The 20032-nt window shown below is 45.9% G+C and overlaps 1 protein-coding gene across 1 annotated transcript in view; it reads right to left on the bottom strand.

The window, feature by feature from the left end:
- The window catches only part of SYCP2 (synaptonemal complex protein 2), a 96089-nt gene extending 85353 nt beyond the window's left edge, over positions 1-10736 (bottom strand). Inside the window, exons 1-2 of the mRNA XM_040436625.1 lie at positions 10650-10736; positions 10385-10549 (exon numbers count right to left, since the gene is read on the bottom strand). Coding sequence (XP_040292559.1) covers positions 10385-10549; positions 10650-10677 — 193 coding nt within the window. The 5' untranslated portion in view covers positions 10678-10736. The remainder of the gene's footprint in view (positions 1-10384; positions 10550-10649) is intronic.
- Positions 10737-20032: the final 9296 nt, after the last annotated feature.

The raw sequence follows: 20032 nt of genomic DNA, 5'->3' as shown, positions 1-20032 counted from the left end.
TATCGTGGAACAAATTTATATTGTATATCGCCTATATCGTCTATATCGCCCACCCCTAGTGTCTAGCATCCTAAGTTAGTGGCTGCGTCCACACTTAAGTTGTTTCCATTACAAAATATTAATTACAATAATAAAAATATTGTGAAAAAAAAAAAAAGGAGTCAAGTGGAAGACCCAAAAAAATTTCATCAGCGCTGAGCCAGAGGATCCAATTGGCTGTCCGTCAGGACACTGGACGATCCTCAACCCAAATTAAGGCCCTTACTGGTGCTGACTGCAGCCCCATAACCATCAGACGGCATCTGAGACTGAAGGGCTTCAAAAACAAAAAAGGTCTTCAAAGACCTTGTCTCCTTGAACGCCACAGAACTGCTCGTTTGGACTTTGCAAGAGAGCACCAAACATGGGACATTCAAAGGTGGAAGAAAGTTTTATTCTCTGATGAGAAAAAATGTAACCTTGATGGTCCTGATGGTTTCCAACGTTACTGGCATGACAAGCAGATCCCACCTGAGATGTTTTCTACGCGCCACAGTGGAGGGGGCGCCATAATGGTCTGGGGTGCTTCAGGAAGTGCAGGGGCGTCAAACGGCCGCTGGCTATGTCCAGATGTTGCAGAGAGCATTCCTCATGACTGAGGGCCCTCGTCTGTGTGGTAACGACTGGGTTTTTCAACAGGACAACGCTACAGTACACAATGCCCGCAGGACAAGAGACTTCTTCCAGGAGAATAACATCACTCTTTTGGCCCATCCTGCGTGTTCCCCTGATCTAAATCCAATTGAGAACATTTGGGGATGGATGGCAAGGGAAGTTTACAAAAATGGACAACAGTTCCAGACAGTAGATGGCCTTCGTGCGGCCGTCTTCACCACTTGGAGAAATGTTCCCACTCACCTTATGGAAACGCTTGCATCAAGCATGCCGAAACAAATTTTTGAAGTGATAAACAATAACGGCGGAGCTACTCATTACTGAGTTCATGTTTGGAAGTTGGATTTCTGTTTTGGGGGGGTTTAGTTTTTTTTTGGAGGTGTGGTCCTAAACTTTTGATCAGCTGAAAAACAGCCTGTTTCAGTTTACTCGTTGTTTTCATTAAATTGAATGCTCAAAAAATGTTTTGTCTCACTCCCATTTCTTCTTGTTGCATGTTGAAGCTCTACTTGGAACCTTGTTAAGATCCAGCCATTCTAAATATCATTTTTTGCCATTTTTCAAGTGGTCTTAAACTTTTGATCAGGACTGTATCATACCTTTCTTTCTCCCTTCAGTGTATTTGATGTCTAAAAAACGACGTTTGAAGATATATGCAAATGATCTGCCCAGGTGCCTTCTTCCCCCAAATGCAGGTTCCCATGCCCTCTGGAGACTGCCGTTGATCTCTCCTCCTATGTTTTACTGTAAGCCAGCCCAGTGCCATTATATCATGGAATCAACCAATAACAAAGCTCCTTACAGCAAGGAGCTTTGTTACTAGTTGGGGTGACGGCTGCCGGAGTGATACAGTGCCCTGCAGCAGGTGAAGCTGGCGCAGCTGTAAGGCCTCTTTGACACGACCGTATGGCTTTTTCAGTGTTTTGCGGTCCGTTTTTCCCAGATCTGTTGTTCAGTTTTTTGTTTCTGTTTCTGTTCCGTTTTACCGTATGGCATATACAGTATACAGTAATTACATAGAAAAAATTGGGCTGGTAATAACATTTTCAATAGATTGTTCAGCAAAAACGGAAGGTATACGGAAGACATACGGATGCATTTCCGTATGTGTTCAGTTTTTTTTTCCGGACCCATTGACTTGAATGGAGCCACGGAACGTGATTTGCGGGCAATAATAGGACATGTTCTATCTTTCAACAGAACGGAAATACGAAAACGGAATGCATACGGAGTACATTCCGTTTTTTCTGCGAAACAATTGAAATGAATGGTTCCGTATATGGACCGTATATGGAACGCAAAAAACTGCCCGTAAATGGTAAAAAAAAAAACGGTTGTGTGAAAGAGGCCTAAGGAGGAGGGGCTCCAGGGGGTTGCTATAGTAAGGGGAGCGGTGTTCTCTGCCCGAGGACCCTGGTAAACGTGGCAGCAGTGGAGCTGAAGACTACAGCCCGGACATCAAGATGGATGTGCATGACAAGGTGACAGCAGCAGCAGCGTGTAATGTATTGATGTGTGTAATGTATGTAGTGTAGTGTGTGATCATCACACACTGCACCACACACACTACACACTGCACCACACACATTACACACTGCACCACACACACCACACACATTACACACTGCACCACACACATTACACACTGCACCACACACTTTACACACTGCACCACACACTTTACACACTGCACCACACACTTTACACACTGCACCACACACTTTACACACTGCACCACATACATTACACACTGCACCACACACTTTACACACTGCACCACATACATCACACACTGCACCACACACTTTACACACTGCACCACATACATCACACACTGCATCACACACTGCACTATATAAATCACACACATCACCACATACATCACACACTGCACCACATACATCACACACTGCACCACACACATCACCACACACTGCACCATACACCACACATACTGCACTACATACATCACACATACTGCAATACATACATCAGTGTGGTGTATGTGGTGCAGTATGTGATGTATGTGGTGCAGTGTGTGATGCAGTGTGTGGTGTGTGATGTATGTGGTGCAGTGTGTGATGCAGTGTGTGGTGTGTGATGTATGTGGTGCAGTGTGTAATGTATGTGGTTCAGTGTGTAATGTCTGTGTTGCCGTGTGTGATGTATGTGGTGATGTGTGTGGTGCAGTGACTAATGTATGTGTTGCAGTGTGTGATGGACGTGCATGACAAGGTGAGAGCAGCAGCGTGTAATATATTGATGTATGTAGTGCAGTGTGTGATCATCACACTACATCACACACTGCACCACACACATTACACACTGCACCACACACACATTACACACTGCACCACACACACATTACACACTGCACCACATACATTACACACTGCACCACACACATTACACACTGCACCACACACATTACACACCACACATTACACACCACACATTACACACTGCACAACACACATTACACACTGCACACATTACACATCACACACTGCACCAGACACATCACACACTGCACCACACACATTACACACTGCACCACACACATTACACATATCACACACTGAACCACATACATTACACATATCACACACTGCACCACATACATTGCACACTGCACCACACACACATCACACACTGCACCACACAATTTACACACTGTACAACACACACTGCACCACATACATCACACACTGCACCACACACATCACATCACATACATCACACACTGCACCAGACACATCACCACATACATCACACACTGCACCAGACACATCACCACATACATCACACACTGCACCAGACACATCACACACTGCACCACACATATCACACACATTACACACTGCACCACACACATTACACATATCACACACTGAACCACATACATTACACATATCACACACTGCACCACATACATTACACACCGCACCACATACATTACATACCGCACCACATACATTACATACTGCACCACATACATTACATACTGCACCACATACATATCACACTGATGTATGTAGTGCAGTATGTGTGATCTATGTAGTGCAGTGTATAGTGAATGCAGGCAGGCTATTATAGCCAAGTGATAAAGTACAGGGAAGATCCACTATATTGAACTGTACTTTATCACTTGGCTATAATCAGGGGCAGATTGAACATAGACTCTCTACAGGGAAATTTCCCGGGGGGCCCGATGATCAGGGGGCTGCTGAACTCTCCTCACAGCCGCCAGTTAGGTAAGTAAGAATCTGTTGCTCCCACAGTTAATTAGAGCTGGGGACGTCAAATAGATATGTACATGGCCGGTGACTACAAGTGGCCTTCCTGAAACCAACTTCTATTGCCATCCTGAGACAACTGGAGTAGGATGAAAGAATGTGGCAGCTGGCACTGGACTGCTGGGGCAGTTTATTATGTTGCACTTATTTGGCTTTGCTGGGGCGGTATTTTGTGCCACAATATGGTATTGCCTTCTGTCAATTTGGACCCGGCTACAACATGGGGCACTTTTATTTTTTTAAGGCCAAATTAAGTTCCCAGTGCGTCCTTGGCTACAATAGCCTGCTGTTTTTTAGACTAGTAATAGTTCCCTTCTTAAACACCCACCTCTTAGGCCACATTCACATCACCACTATTTATTTCTGCTGTTCTGCTCCGTTAGATGATGAGTGCTGGATGGGGCACATAAGGGTGGGTTTTTGTCATACGTTTACCGTACGCAAAAAACTTATACATTAATGGATGCCTTACTGTGGCATCCGTCACCTCAGAGTTCTATTGTAAAAAAAAATTAATAAATTATACTTGTGGTCAGGGCGACGGCCCCTGGATGTAGGAACTAGAGCTAACCTCAGGCTGGGAAATGCCGGGAGCCCGTAGCGAGGATAGGCCTAAAAGGGGGCCTATCCTTAAGGAAGAGCTAAGAAAAGGGAAGGGAGGGAGGGGTACCTGGCCGCACGTCCCGTCCCCTGACCTGCGAGGGGGTTAATATAGCCAAGGGGCGTGGCCTCTGCCCCTCCCACAAATACAGGCTGCACGGCAGCCTTAACTATTTGTGGTCAGGGCGACGGCCCCTGGACGTAGGAACTAGAGCTAACCTCAGGCTGGGAAATGCCGGGAGCCCGTAGCGAGGATAGGCCTAAAAGGGGCCAAAAGGAGACCCAACCATACCATCAAACACTCTTTGCACCGTACAGGGCAAGTGAACCGAAAGCATCACGGATCTCCGAACGGAGGACTTGGACCATATCTGGAGAACACGACTACCTCCAACGTCCCATGCACCTGATAACCTGAGGAGGCATCTGGTGCTTAGACACCGCCTCAAAACGAAAAGAGTGGAGCAGACCCTGTTTAGAGTAAATATACACCTACCGTTACGACACCCGTTTTGAACCAAAAGACCCTTCACGATGGAGGTGCGGGATATACCGTCTTATATCACCGTGACCTCCATCTACCTTACCTCCTTGCCATGTGTACCGCCACACCGTTCTTGGAGCTGGTTAAATGCTGATGCAATTGAAAGAGTGTCTGGAACCAGGAACGATTTACTCCAATGCTGACTAACAGATGATCATATATGAGAAGGTCTGAATCCTGAGAGCTGCAGACTGAAACAAACAATGGTGAAACGGTTGGAAGTGCCTAGATCAGGCCTCTCAAACCGCGGCCCCTCAGCTGCCGCAACCACAACCCCCACAACGCCCTGCTGCAGGCAGATACCTGCAGGCTGTCCGGGCACCGCGGGAGCCACAACCTCGCAACAGCCGGAGGGCCGCAGCCCACGACCCCCGGCCCAGATGAACCCCAACCATCCACCAAGGGCCCCGATCGGGCACCAACTGTTCCTGGTGGCAAAATACTTACCTCTACTTATTCCCCAGGCCACACTTCCTAATAAGGGCCAAAAGAGTCAGAACATGGTGCCTGTTGCCCTACCGAAGTAGCACACTCAGTGAAGTGTAAACCCACCAGGCCTGGGGAACCATCCCCAGAAATATATGGCTATTATGATTAAAGAGCTAATGTGCCCGTACTAAGGACAGGACGTACCCCCATACCTGCAGTTGTGACAGAAAAAGCTTAAGGTCGTGATAAACTATGTATGCTGCACCTGTAGTCGTGATAGCACTTGTCGTGTCAGGTGACACGACAGACTTCGTAAACTTGCGCCTTATTACTGTACCTCCTACTGGAAGATGGACCGATACCCAGGATTTAGGCCGGACACCAACACCCTCAGCCCGAGTTTGTAGATGAAGTAAGCATGCCTGGGAGAAGATGATGTCCGCAACGGCAGGCTTGGAATGACTGCTTACAAAGAAACAATGAAACCCAACAACCTAGAAAATAACAGAGTCAGAGAAAACAATAACGAGAGTGGGACTCTAATGGCACAAGCCACACGTGCGAGCCACCCCAAGAAAATTGTATTGCGAGCCACAGATGACCGAGCCATGCGAGCGGGACTGAGGACAGAAAAGACATGGAACTTACTGTACTTGTTATGGGACCACGCAGCCGGCCTCGACTGGCGTTGTGTGTGTAAATTTTATTTATTTTTTTTCCTTTGAGAAGCCATGCGTGAGAGACTGAAATGGCAAACACCTGTGTAACCCTAAAAGGGGGAAGCCAAGCGTGAGAGACTAATGGCGGAGTCATATGTGTAAACTAACACGGAGAAGCCATGCGTGAAAGACTCTAATGGCAGAGACATGTGCAACCCTAAAACGGAGAAGCCATGCGTGAGAGACTAATGGCGGAGACATATGTGTAACCCTACAACGAAGAAGCCATGCGTGGAAGACTAATGGCGGAGTCATACGTGTAAGACTAAATGGAGAAGCCATGCATGAGACTCTAATGGCAGAGACATGTGTAACCCTAAAAGGGAGAAGCCCTGCGTGAGACTAATGGTGAATTCATATGTGTAACACCAAAAGGGGAGAAGCCGTGCGTGAGAGACTAATGGCAAAGTCATATGTGCAACACTAGAATGGAGAAGCCATGCATGAGAGACTAATGGCAGAGTCATACATGAAGACTAAAACGGAGAAGGCATGCGCGAGACTCCAATGGCGGAGTCCTATGTGACACTGACGGGGGAAACCATACGTGAGAGACTCAAATGGCAAAGCCATGCGTGAGAGACTCTAATGGCGGAGTCATGTGTACCACTCAAAAGGAAAAGCCACACGTGAGAGACTCTAATGGCGGAGGCATATGTACCCTTACAGTGAGAAGCCATACGTGAGAGACTCTAATGGCGGAGTCATATGTGACACTAACAAGGGAGAAGCCATGCGTGAGAGACTCTAATGGCACAGCCATACGTGAGAGACTCTAATGGCGGAGTTATATGTAACACTAAAGGGGAAAGCCATACGTGAGAGACTCTAATGGCAAAGCCATGCGTGAGAGACTCTAATCGCGGAGTCATATGTAACACTAAAGGGAGAAGCCATACATGAGATTCAAATGGCGGAGTCATACGTGACACTAAAAAAGGGGGAAGCCATGCGTGAGAGACTCTAATGGCAAAGCCATGCGTGAGAGACTCTAATGGCGGAGTTATATGTACACTAAAAGGGAGAAGCCATGCGTGAGAGACTCAAATGGCTAAGCCATGCGTGAGAGACCCTAATGGCGGAGTCATATGGCGGCTTAATTTCCCTCTTAATTAATTAACAACCACTATGCCGCCCCAGTATGACTTGGGGACTCGCATAACCATGATCCTCTCCGACAATGACCTAGGACGCTAACCAGCCTACAACCATATTGCCCCCCACCGAACCACATGACGAACGAACACCGGGCCCCCGAAGCCCTGAGGCCCCCCCGAAGCCAAGGGATCGACCCGGAAGACCTTACCGTGATGATAAGTAATTAAACGTGAGCCCGACCTAAAGGCAAATGCATAGACATTAGTGATCCGAACCACTTGCATGAATGAAACATTAACCAACCGTGAAATTGAAACAGATGGGAGAAAAACCAGAGCCAGAGGCATTTGCAGTTAGCTAAGAAAAGCCCCTAGTCGTGACAAACACATGAACAACTGTGAAACATAGTAGGAACTCACTCCTATCGGCCCACTGTCCGCTAGGGAGCTACTTGGTTAACTGGGGCGGGAGATCCAACTGCGTAAATGTGAACCAGAAGTAAAGGAGATCAGTCTGTGTAACCCACCACCGAGGAACGAAACTCAAGCCTGAAGAAGCAGCTATGTTTTAACGGAAGAGCAGAATTAGAGCGGTGCGCTGATAGCCCTAGCAAGAATACTGAGTAACCATGATGTAGAAATGAAAGAAATGCAGCTTAATGTGGAAGCAGAGTAGAACGCATGATGCAAGAACAAGTGGGTAACTGCAGCTCTGGATGTGAGAGGTGCCTAAAACATGGTATGGGCACAGCTCTGAGTATGAGCATGAGGAGCATGGTATAACGCAGCTGTATGAATGCAAGCTGAAAGGGAGTATTAATGTAATGCAACCGCGACCGCTGCTCTAGAAGTAAATGGCGTATAGGACAAAATGTAAAAGCAGACACACGGCTGTAGCTTGAAGGTAACAATCCTGACCACCTTTTTTTTAACATGACAACATGGACGTACCAGGCAGGACCACCTGTCACAGGAGTGACCAATATAATGCTTAAACGCTTTAAGCGGACGTACCACATGAGATGACAAGACACCCTGGACATCCAGGCAGGACACCGTGCCACGAAGTGGCGGACGTAACATTGCCTTTACGTTTTAGGCAGACATACCACAATAAGGAAAAAATGACAACCTGGAGTTTCAGGTAGGACCACATGCCACTGACGCGGCGGACGCCACAAAGCCTGAACGCTTCAAGCAGACGTACCACAATAAACAAAGCGACAACCTGGAGTTCCAGGCAGGACTACATGCCACCGGAGCGGCGGACGCCACGATGCCTGAACGCTTCGAGCCGACGTACCATAGTAGACAAGTGACAACCTGGACGTTCCAGGCAGAATCCTGTGCCACCGGGGAGGGCGACAGAATAGCGCCTGAACGTTTTAAAGCCATGCCACGGATATAACATACGGGACGTGAAAAATGTGCCTGCGGCCAACCCCCGTGACACATATCATAACCATATAACAGGACATACCACCTACTGCAAGTACGGAATCCTTGGAACGGAATGGAACGTCAGATACTTGATCAGACGAAAACTCTGCAATATGATGATGCATGACAGCAATGTAAATGTACAACAAATTAAATATTTTGCCTTTTTTTTTTTTAAATAAACAGACATCGGCACTGCTGCTCCCGCACAGAAAGCCCATCACACCGCTCCAGAGCAGGGCAAGTAGAAGATACCTAATTAAGGTAACCCTAAATGACACCCCCAGTCAGGGAATTAAATAGCGATCTATGTGAAAGGTGCACCAACACCCTCCTAAATGTAGGTAGACAGTGACACACGTTTGGGGCTACTGTCTATGCAAGCCAAACCTAGACATAATAGTTCCCCATAAAAATTGCTAGGACCCCGCAATTCTTGCACATTAAAGGTTAGCTGTTGCCACAACACAGACCTAGGTATGAAGACCCCAAAGTGCATGCCCTCAGTGGTGGCCTTTGTGTCCTGTGATATTGATCCGTAAGAAGCAACACCCGTCACAGAAGATTTATATATATTGCTCCACACTGCACGGCCACATGATTGAAGACACTGCCATAGTTGTAAGGCTTGTCACGTGGCGTGCAGGCAGCCATTCGCAGCACCATATACAAATGAACCCCGTGACTGGTATTGACCTAAGGTGTGGGGCGCAATATAAGGCAAACATCAAAGCCACAATTGCCGTGAATTCTTACCTTTCAAAACCAGCGTTTGCCGCCTGTTATTACACATGCCTCAGCTCAACAGGTTTAAACAGTTTGTCCAGTTCCCATGGAAACCAGCCACGTGCCTAGGAACAGCACGCGCTGGCCTACATGCGCTACTGCCATCCACCCTGATCCCCGGCGGGTTATGAGAAACCAAAGAGCGCGTTACCAGGGGCGGCGCCGCCGGCGTGCCTAGCAACCGGCACCCGCGGCCGCCCCCCGGAACACACACACACGCCCTCGGCTTGACAGTGCCGGCCGGCTGGACCAGGAGGTGAGCGGAGCTCTGGCCCCCAACCCCCCCGCGTGGATGTGCCGTCCCCGTGGTGATGAGCCTTGCACCGCCGTATGCCGCCCCCCGCACCGAGGTAAGAATCCGACCCGGAACAGGCAACGGATATAGCTTACCTGAGACGAGAAGCCGATCCCATACTTACCCGGCTCGAGGATTGAAGGCGCGGGACGTGCAGGAACCAGACGTGACCGGACGATCCAGGTACCTGGCCGCACGTCCCGTCCCCTGACCTGCGAGGGGGTTAATATAGCCAAGGGGCGTGGCCTCTGCCCCTCTCACAAATACAGGCTGCACGGCAGCCTTAACTACTTGTTGGCTAATGTATCTTTTTTTTTTTTTTTTTTTTTACAATGGAACTATATATTTTAAGCCATTTTAGGACTGCATAAGATTTTTAAGGTAAGTTTCAGGCTACCTATGATCAGTGCAGCTTGGAGAATGCTGCTGATAAAATCACTGTAATATAATGTATGAAACGTTCTTTTGTAAAAATATATAGCTGTGTCAGTACTGACAATACGCTGCAGCACGATCCTACTTACCTCCGGGGACCTGCACATCCGGAGATGGAAAAAGCTTACGTGGGCGCAATTTGATTTTCTTTTGCTTGATCTCATGGTCAATTCCTTCTGTACTGATGTCAGCAAGGTAGCTTCGCTCATTATTTATGCGTTTGATATATAATATTGTGTCAGTTAATGTGGGACCTGTAACATATACAGTATCAGATTAATGACATACTATACAGGTGGATTATTAGTGAAGTTAAAAGTAAATCCTTTGTATAATCTGATGATCAGGGCTTACCTGATTCATGGATGTTTACGCATGCCATTTCACAGCCTGACGTTCTTGCACTTGAACCAGAATGGACGGAAGCACAGTTATTGTCCTGTAAAAGAAGTATGACATTGTTAGAGGCTGATATATTGTACTTCCACTAGCACTAGAATATACAGCTACTTTTGTTCTGCATTTCTTTTTATTGAAGTTTAATGGATAAAAGTATTAGCTAGTTGCACTGCTTACATCTACAATTTTACAACCCACTTTGTTTCAGTAATTATCTTTTCGTCTACAACCCACACTGTCATTTCCATATTAAGTACCACAGTCATAACACTACTGTATTGGCTTTATTCTCTTGGCTGCACACGATTTTTGAGTCTCTTATGGCTCTAAGCTGCACTAATAAAATTTCAGTAATGGCACCTTGACCTGGGCATTTTTGGTGCCTAATGTGACATTAGGTTTTACACATATATATGAAGCAAATGCACAAAAAAGGATAATCCACTCTGCCTAGGTTGCCTGCTTTGGTTTTCCAACTTAACAAGGACTTAGTAGAAGCGGGCATGGCCTAATATCTAACAGAGTGCCCAGATATGTAAGCCAACCAATTGCTGGTGTAAAGTTAGCCAAAAGGGTCTAATCTGGCATCCAACAGGAGCCGCTACGATTTCCCACATCTTTAGACTGTCTTAAGTGTTCATTGTCCACAAGATTAGTAAATCTGCCTCACTGCCTTGAGTAATTTAACGAGCTATTCCCCTTAAATAAAATGTATGTCCTGTGGAAACATTTGTAATATTACTTTCTGGATTCACAAGATTATTTTCCGGCCTTTTATATGATTCATACTGTTGAATAAATAACACATGCATCTAATTTACTGGATTTAGTTTTCATATTCTTTCAGCCGCAAAATAAAGATTATTGGACTATTCTTTTTTTCCCATTTTATTCTTGACTTACTGGTGCTGGATGACAACCACCATGTTAGCCAATACAATATGTATCAATCAGCCTTTTATAGATCCTGAATGTGCATATATTTTTATTATTATGGAATTTCTGTCATTCAAGGACTATGGAGAGCTGTGTAACTGTCCTTATGTGAAAAGTAACAGCAGCGATTAGCACCCTCAGTATGACAAGAACATAGCATACTGCAGAAACAGCTGAATAAGATAATAAAGGGATACTTCCATCTGGGGCATTTTTATTGCACATTGATAGGATATATCTGTGCCCACCTACCCAGCGCCACTGTGGTCACAGGTCCAACTCTAAACCTACCTATACAGTTATGCAGGGGTCAAGTCCTGGGAAAAAAAGTGTGGGAACTCACCCAAGATCCACTGCAACCCCCCACCCCCCCAAGAAATAAATAAAAAAAAAAAACAACTGCAAAATTAACATGAAATAAACATAGAGATCCCAGTGCCAGCTGCCTTGCTGGTGGACGATTGGCATATACTTCTGCTATGGCCCACAGCATAAGTATATGCCAATCGTCCAACAGCAAGGCAGCTGGCACTGGGATCTCCATGTTATTGGTCAGTTAATACATCAGGGACCCCCTGGCATGGGGCCTGGGCATAGCTAAGTGCAAACTGGGTGATCCATAGGCAGGACCGGGTGGCTGCCCTCATCCACCAGCCCGTCCCTAATGCCAGTCAATACCCCCTTAGGAAATCTCTCATCAGATGTGAGAGCAGCAGCGATCGATCAGCCAGGATTAATGTGCACAGTGGGAGGCCTCCCTTAGGCAAGTGACAAACTCGCCTCCGCTCCGCCCCCTGTGAATCTGATTTCACCGCTTCCCCTCCTGGTCCTTTTGCCCTGAAAGGGAACGGCGTTCCTGCCATGAAAAAAGTGCAGGAACGCCGTTCCCACGCGTTCCCCCTCGACTCGACCCCTGCAGTTATGGATCTATATTCAGGAGAGCAGACCCCGCACATATAGTGTGCTAATCCTAGTCACCTCCATGTGCATCAAGCAACCAATGATAGGAGGAGCACGCACAGCTATATGTACCACCCTAATCAAGGTCGCCTATTAGATAGGTGGGGCAAAAGTGCACATGAATGCTACTCCCAGAATAGAAGCGCATTCACACCTAAAGGTGCCACTCCTTCAAGACAAATGAAAAAAATCACGGAAAGAAGATACAAAACATCCTGCATGATATGATAGCAAATATGAGGGGGTGCATGGCTACATTTATAAAGTCAAAGAAAATAATGCACTAGAACAATAGATGCAAATATAATATATGGACTAAGCCCTCACCCTAATGATAAAATCTGAGACTCTTAGCCAATATATTTTGATCAAAACACATCTGTGCCCGCCTACCCAGTGCCACGGTGATCTCATGTATTATTTTCCATGACATCCGCATATTTACTATCATATCAAGGCGGATGTTTTGTATCTTTTTTCTGTGATCACATTGATAGGATATGCCATAAATGTCTGATACATGCAGGTCCTATGTATCTGGGATCTGCTTCTATCTCCAAAATAGGGCCAGCTGTACATGCACAGCCACCCTTCTTTCAATGCTATGGGACTTAGTGCTGTCTCGGCTATTTTCGGAAGTCCCACAGTAGTGAATGAAGTGGCGGCCGCCTTTGCGCACCGTGCTCTCCATTCAAAGCTATAGGACTTCTAAAAATAGTCAAGTGTGCTGGCTTGTCAATTTTTGGAAGTTCCACAGCAGTGAATGGAAAGTATGCTGCACATGCATGATGTGCTCTCCATTCATTTCGGAGAACCGTTCTTGAGATAGCAGCTGGTCCTAGAGGTGGGACCTGCATCTATCTGACATATGTGGCATATCCTATCAACAACCTTTTTAGATACACTGTGTGAAGCCTTATGCAGGGCCTGAGGGGTGGAACATAGCACAGATTATCTATTTGGTATTAGGTCTGCATAAAAAACAGACCAATGTCCTATAAACACACATGGCAGCAAATAGTGCACCGCAACCCTTTCCGTGTCAAGGACGTATCTCATACAACCCTGCAGGATGGCCCTTTGGGAGCACAGACATATCTAACATGCCTTTGTTACTAATGGCTGTATCTTAGACTGCAACACCTGGGTTGCAACAGTGATTCAGTCAGAGATACAGCCTTTAGTAACAGGTCCTAGTGAGAGCTGCATATACACTATATGGACAAAAGTATTGGGACACCTACACGGTACACATATGAGCTTATATGATTGGCGGGTGGGGGGGAAGTTTGTGTCCCCCTTGGTAGCTAAAACAGCCTCCACTCTTCTGGGATGACTTTCTATGAGATTTTGAGGAGTGTCTGTGGGAATTTTTGCCCATTTATTCAGAAGAGGATTTGTGGGATCAGACACTGAAGTTGCCAAAACTTCCCATAAAGTTGGACGCACACAATTCTTCAGAATGTCTTGGTATGCTGGAGCATTAAGATTTCGCTTTACTTGAACTAAGTGGCCTAGGCTAACTCCTGAAAAAAAAAATTCCAGAGAGATCTGGGAGATTACCAGTCCAATAAAGTATTCAAGTGGCAACGCACGAATCTTAGACCCGAATCACGCTCACGATCTCAGTCCCTAGCGTCATCTCTATCTGAGGAAGAATGTGGCGGGTCTTTTTTAGAAGGGCGCCCGGGCACTACTCGCGGTCCAGATCCCGACAGGGCAGGTTACAATCTCCGCACTCCGGTACAAAAACGGAAACACTGGAACGGGAATGGCCGAGGGAAGAGAGTAAAGAATTAAAGGTAATAAATCTTTCTACCACTAATCTCACCCCAGCACAACAAGAGGTCTTACAAAAGGGTTTATCATTTTCCCCAGTGGGCAGATTTGATTACTTTGAAGTAATCAAAGATCTAGAACTATTTGCTCGTAAATTACTGTTCAAAAAATATTTTAACCGTGGTCAGGAAGGTATCGCCTTACTGTCTCCGGTTGAGAGGCAAGCGATTAGAGATCTAGAATCCCTTTTGGAAGACCAGGTAGAAATTACACCTAGTAGATCCCCCATACATCTGCACAGGCGTTCACAGACGTTTCCCTCCAAAACATTATGTCCCGCAGTGGATGTCTTTGTGAAGCTTGTTAAACGTGATCTTAACATCGATCACTCACATATTAGGGGTGATAACTTGTCACGCCCACAGAGACAGGCACTGCGAGAATTGCAGAATCTGAAGGAGGTAGTCATAAAACCTGCCGATAAAGGGGGTAACGTCGTGATATGGCCTGTGCAGATGTATGAAAAGGAAGTCTTCCGACAGTTAAATAACAAACAATGTTATAGAAAAATTGAGAAAGATCCGACTTTGAGTTTTAAAAGGGAACTAGACGATATCCTAAGGGATGCCCATGATCAGGGTGTTATTACTCTAAAAATGATGGAAGGGTTAATGGTTGACTTTCCCGTTAAACCAACCCTGTATTTGCTCCCAAAGGTGCACAAGAACCGCACCCATCCTCCTGGACGCCCGATCGTTTCGGGGATCGGCAGTCTGTGTACCAACATAGGGAAGTTTATCGATTTTTTCCTTCAAAAGAGTGTGGAAATTCTCCCATCTTTTGTTAAAGATACAACAGATATGTTGAGGCGATTGAATGGCATCCATGTTGATCAAGATGCGGTTCTTGTCACCTGCGATATTGAATCGCTATACACGTCTATATACCACGACCAGGGAGTGCGAGCATCCAGATCCTTTTTAGTCATGACTGACTTTGACAACGATTTGATTGAATTCATCTTAGCGTTGTTAGAATTCACATTGACGCATAACTATTTTCTGTTTAAGGACCGCCTCTTCCTACAGCTCCAGGGTACAGCAATGGGGGCAGCATGTGCACCCTCATATGCAAATTTGTTCCTGGGGCTGTGGGAGAGAGAGCTGGTACATGAAACACCTGGATATGATGCCGCACTCCTATGGTCGAGGTATATAGACGATGTATTCTTTCTATGGCATGACACCATTCCTGCCTTGGAAGATTTTCTGGCTCGTCTGAATACAAATACCCGCAACATTAAACTTACCTGGAAGTACAGTCTTACAAATGTCGAATTTCTAGACATTATGATCATTAAAGGCCCTGATGGATATCTGTCTACCGACTTATTCAGGAAATCCACAGCTGTCAATGCCCTTCTCCACGCCTCCTCTGCTCACCATCCAAACACGATTCAGGCAATCCCTACAGGGCAATTCCTGAGAACTCGCAGGATTTGTTCCAGCGAAGAATACTTCGACCAGCAATCTTCAGCCCTAACACAACGATTTCTCGAAAGAGGATACCAATTCAACACCATTCAACGGGGTTATGAGAGAGCCAAAAAAACACCTAGAGACTCTCTGCTGGTAGGTAAGTTGAAATCAAAAAATAAAAAAGATAATAATGTGAGATTTATCACCCCCTTCAATAGCAAGTGGAAGTTCATACAATACATTTTCCGTAAGCATTGGCCAGTTCTGCAAACCGATGGTGATCTGGCTGCGAGCCTTCCGGCGTATCCCCAGATTACTTGGAGAAGGTCGCGCAATTTGCGCGACATTCTCACCAAAAGCCATTACGTGCCTAAACCCATTGGTGGAATTTTTGGGAGCAGGGGCCCGAATTGGGGCTCTTTCTCCTGCGGATCCTGTACTGCTTGTCAGTACATGATCCGGTCCACTGGCTTTTGTGATTCTTCTGGGTTGAAGAAATATACCATCGTACACCATATAAACTGCAATACTGAGGCAGTGATATATCAGATCACCTGCCCCTGCAGTTTACTTTATATTGGTTTGACTAAAAGAGCTCTCAAGGTTCGTGTCCTAGAACACATTCGCAGTATTCGGGCAGCGGCAGGCACATTGGAAAAAGATTGGGATTCGTTACAAGCAGTCCCTAGACACTTTTATAAATTCCACGGATCCGACCCAGCGGGATTATCAGTTAGAGGCATTGACAGAATCCACCTGGGATCTAGAGGTGGCAATATTAAAGTGGCATTGCTGCGTAGGGAAACCAAGTGGATTGTCACCCTAGACACCGTCACACCCCACGGCCTCAATGAGTTTAGTAGCTTTTCTTCTTTTCTATGAACAGCGCGCGAATTTTAATCACAGGGTATATATTTATTTAGATGTTTATACATGTTTCACGACTTAATAGCATCTGTCTCCCCTTTTTTTCTTTCTTTTCGAGGTTTTATATATTCAGTTCCTGTGGGTTCTGGTAGCAAGGAAGGTTGCCATCATCCATAGGAGAATGCGGCCACTATGTGGGACAACATCGGATTTTGCACCATGGATCACATGAAGGACATTATTCCTTGGCATGGTCACTCCATCACCTGAACATCTAGGGTTGCAACACATTGTCAGTTTTGCTAGCAGTTTCAACATCGGCTTTGGATTCTCTTTTTTTCACTGCAGTGGTCTGGGTTGTTGTTGGATGGGGGACTCTCTCGGTTGACTCTGCCGGCGGCCAGTTTTTGCCGCCCGCGGTGTCGTCCCTGAGTGTCCCTCACCCAAACCTTGACCCTTAAATCTGCTGGGGCGGGTGATTGGATACATCACTGTCTCAGCATATGATATTTACCTATTCACTAGATTATCACAATTATGTTTTTTTTTTTTTTTTGTGATGAATGTTTAATTTTCACTATATTGATCATGACCTTTTAGACAGTATCATGATTTATGTGATATGTCTTTCTGAATCATGCTGGTTGTTCTTCGGATGTCGACTGTGTGTTTGATATCCAATTAGGTAGCATATTTAGATCATTCCATCTATTAAGGTGTGGATCTTTCTTAAATTCATTCATTTAGGATATCTATTAACGGGCAGGCGTATTTTATTACGTCGCCCGTATTAGTGAGCACACAGCCGACACCTGAATATAATCATTGAAAATATGCATGCAATTTTATGGTCAAATATTTGCTATGTACACATGTGTATGTTTCTATATGACGTACTACACATCACGCTATTTTGTTTCTATGTCATGGTTGGTGTATGATGTTAGGCTAATCATTATATGGCTTTTTTGTGGCACTTTCCATGTTTCGGCCGTGTTTGGTGGGGTTGGGCTGGAGCAACTATCTGTTTGGATGTGCTCCGCCCCGCCCCCACTCATACGCGGCTGATTCCTAATATGTTTGTTTGGTATATACATATGATGTGAACTGTTGCTTTCAAGCGTAATTGGATTGATGTGAGGCTCGGTATGGATGCGTCCGGTGTCTCTTTTGGCATGAGATTAGAGTTAGGGACATGTCTGTAGCATTCTCCTTTCATATATTGATATATTTCCGGCTGCGGGTCACCTGCGTTCCACAGGGTCGCGGACTGCGCATGCGCTGCTCGGCGCCATCTGGACGCGCTCCATGACGTCACATTTTCGCGCTCGCGCGATGACGTGGATGCGCCGAGAGATGGCGTCGAGCATCATGGGGCATTCCGCGCCCATACATGTGGACCACAGATGTACCAAATCAAGGTAATTCCTTGACCCACTCCACCTCTCCCTATATATACCCTGTCCATATATCACTCTATACCTCCTGACGAAGCCGCAGGGCGAAACGCGCGTCGAGGTTGTGCGCTCAGGGTCCTCACACCCACTCACCACCATGTCTTCAGGTACGGTCTGCATTGATTTCTTCCTGTTCTAACCCTGCTGGTGATTCTGCACGTATCCATAGCGAGCCTCTTTACATACTTATGTCGATTATTGTTTATATACTGCTCTTTATGAGAGGAATTCATTTGTTACTCTCTGGCCTCTATGCTATGTGTGGATTCGCTTTGTCTTTCCCCTGCTACTAACAGGGCACTCTGCATCAATTGTTGGAAGGAATCGTACAGCAACTGCACATTGGTTTATTTTTATGCACATTTGCACTTTACTCTGGTACCTGTAATAGATGTCATTATTCATTGACATCTTGGTGTATTGTGTTGTCTGTGACCCTGTGCTTCTCCGCATTCTTGTAATTCTGTAGTAGCTCCATCCTTTGAATTTTTATCAATAAAATTATATTTTTATACCATCCCCCATTTGTTAGTTTTTGGTTTACCTTGGTTGTTATACAAGTGGTTTTTTGTTTACTGTTTAGCCGACGGGTGGCCTTTTGTAGGTTAATAACTCCTGAAAAACAATGCCACAGCATTATCCCTCCTCCATCAAACTTTACATTTGGCGCAATGCAGTCAGGCAGGTATTGTTCTCTTGGCATTTGTCAAACCAAGACTCATCCATCAGACTGCCAGATAGAGAAGTGTGTTTTCTCACTCCACAGAACATTTTACAGGCACTCCACAGGCACATAACTCGCCTTTTCTAGGTTTAGGCATTGATCTTGGTATGCTGAAATGTGATTACTGACGCATGCTCAATTCATCTAGCGCCTTCAGTATGGTATCATTTTGAATTGGGGCATATGGGTATATGCTGTGAGAGCAGTTTGTCCACGTGCATGGGTATAATGCGAGTGCACGTGCGGTGAGCCGGATTGGGGTATGCACTCTGACGCCAATAATATGCAATGGCTGGGTCAGGTGTAAGTGATAGTTTATAGTTTTGTTCGTGACGCCAAGTGCAGCATGCGCAGGGTACTAACGTAGGCCCCTTTAAGGTGTTGTAACTCACGTACCAGGTTAGGAATGCCAGAGTGGTGTAATGTCTCTGTGTGGTAATGGCAATAGTGTCAACGGTGTCTCCTACCTGGGTATGGCTGGACTCCTGGATCCTGGCTCACTTGCAATAAAATGAGTGTTGCTAGTAGGAGTAATTGAGGGATTTGCAGCAATAATTTAGATCCAGACTTTGAGAAAAGTTCAAACTTGTCTTTACTGGTTGCAGCTTTAATCCATGCGAGATACAGCAATAGTCTTGGGTCCCAGCAGGTATTGGCAATGTGTGGCAGGAATCTAGCTTCTGCTCTATCATGTACCTGGAGCTCTTTGCAGGATAAGTCGTCTGCTTGTGACTCTGTAATGTGGCAGGAATTTATATCTTCTGCACTTACTATCTTCTGCTGTAATGGGGACTGACTAGCTGAGGAGGAATTTGGCTTCTCCTGGTCTCTGGACGGTACTCAGAGTTGTGCTCACAGGATATGCTTCTTCCTGGAGTTCTGGAGGTGGCTGCTTGCTTCTACCAGCTGAGGCTGAAAGGCTCAGGCTGGGAATGATGATCAATTGTCTCAGCCGAGACAAGATACTGGCTTGGATCCCTAGAACTGGGAGCTCCTACAAGCACAGCCTTCCCCTAGCAGGGGTGGTTGGCACACTAACTTAACTTCCTTTCCTCCCCATGAGGCAGGACATGGGCCAGCCCACTTCTGCTCATAGAGGGGGAGCTGAACTGGAATGAACTATTCCAGTTCAGAAAC

This window comes from Bufo bufo, chromosome 6 (assembly GCF_905171765.1).
Source record: "Bufo bufo chromosome 6, aBufBuf1.1, whole genome shotgun sequence".
NCBI lineage: Eukaryota > Metazoa > Chordata > Amphibia > Anura > Bufonidae > Bufo > Bufo bufo.
This window is presented reverse-complemented; position numbering and strand designations above follow the sequence as displayed.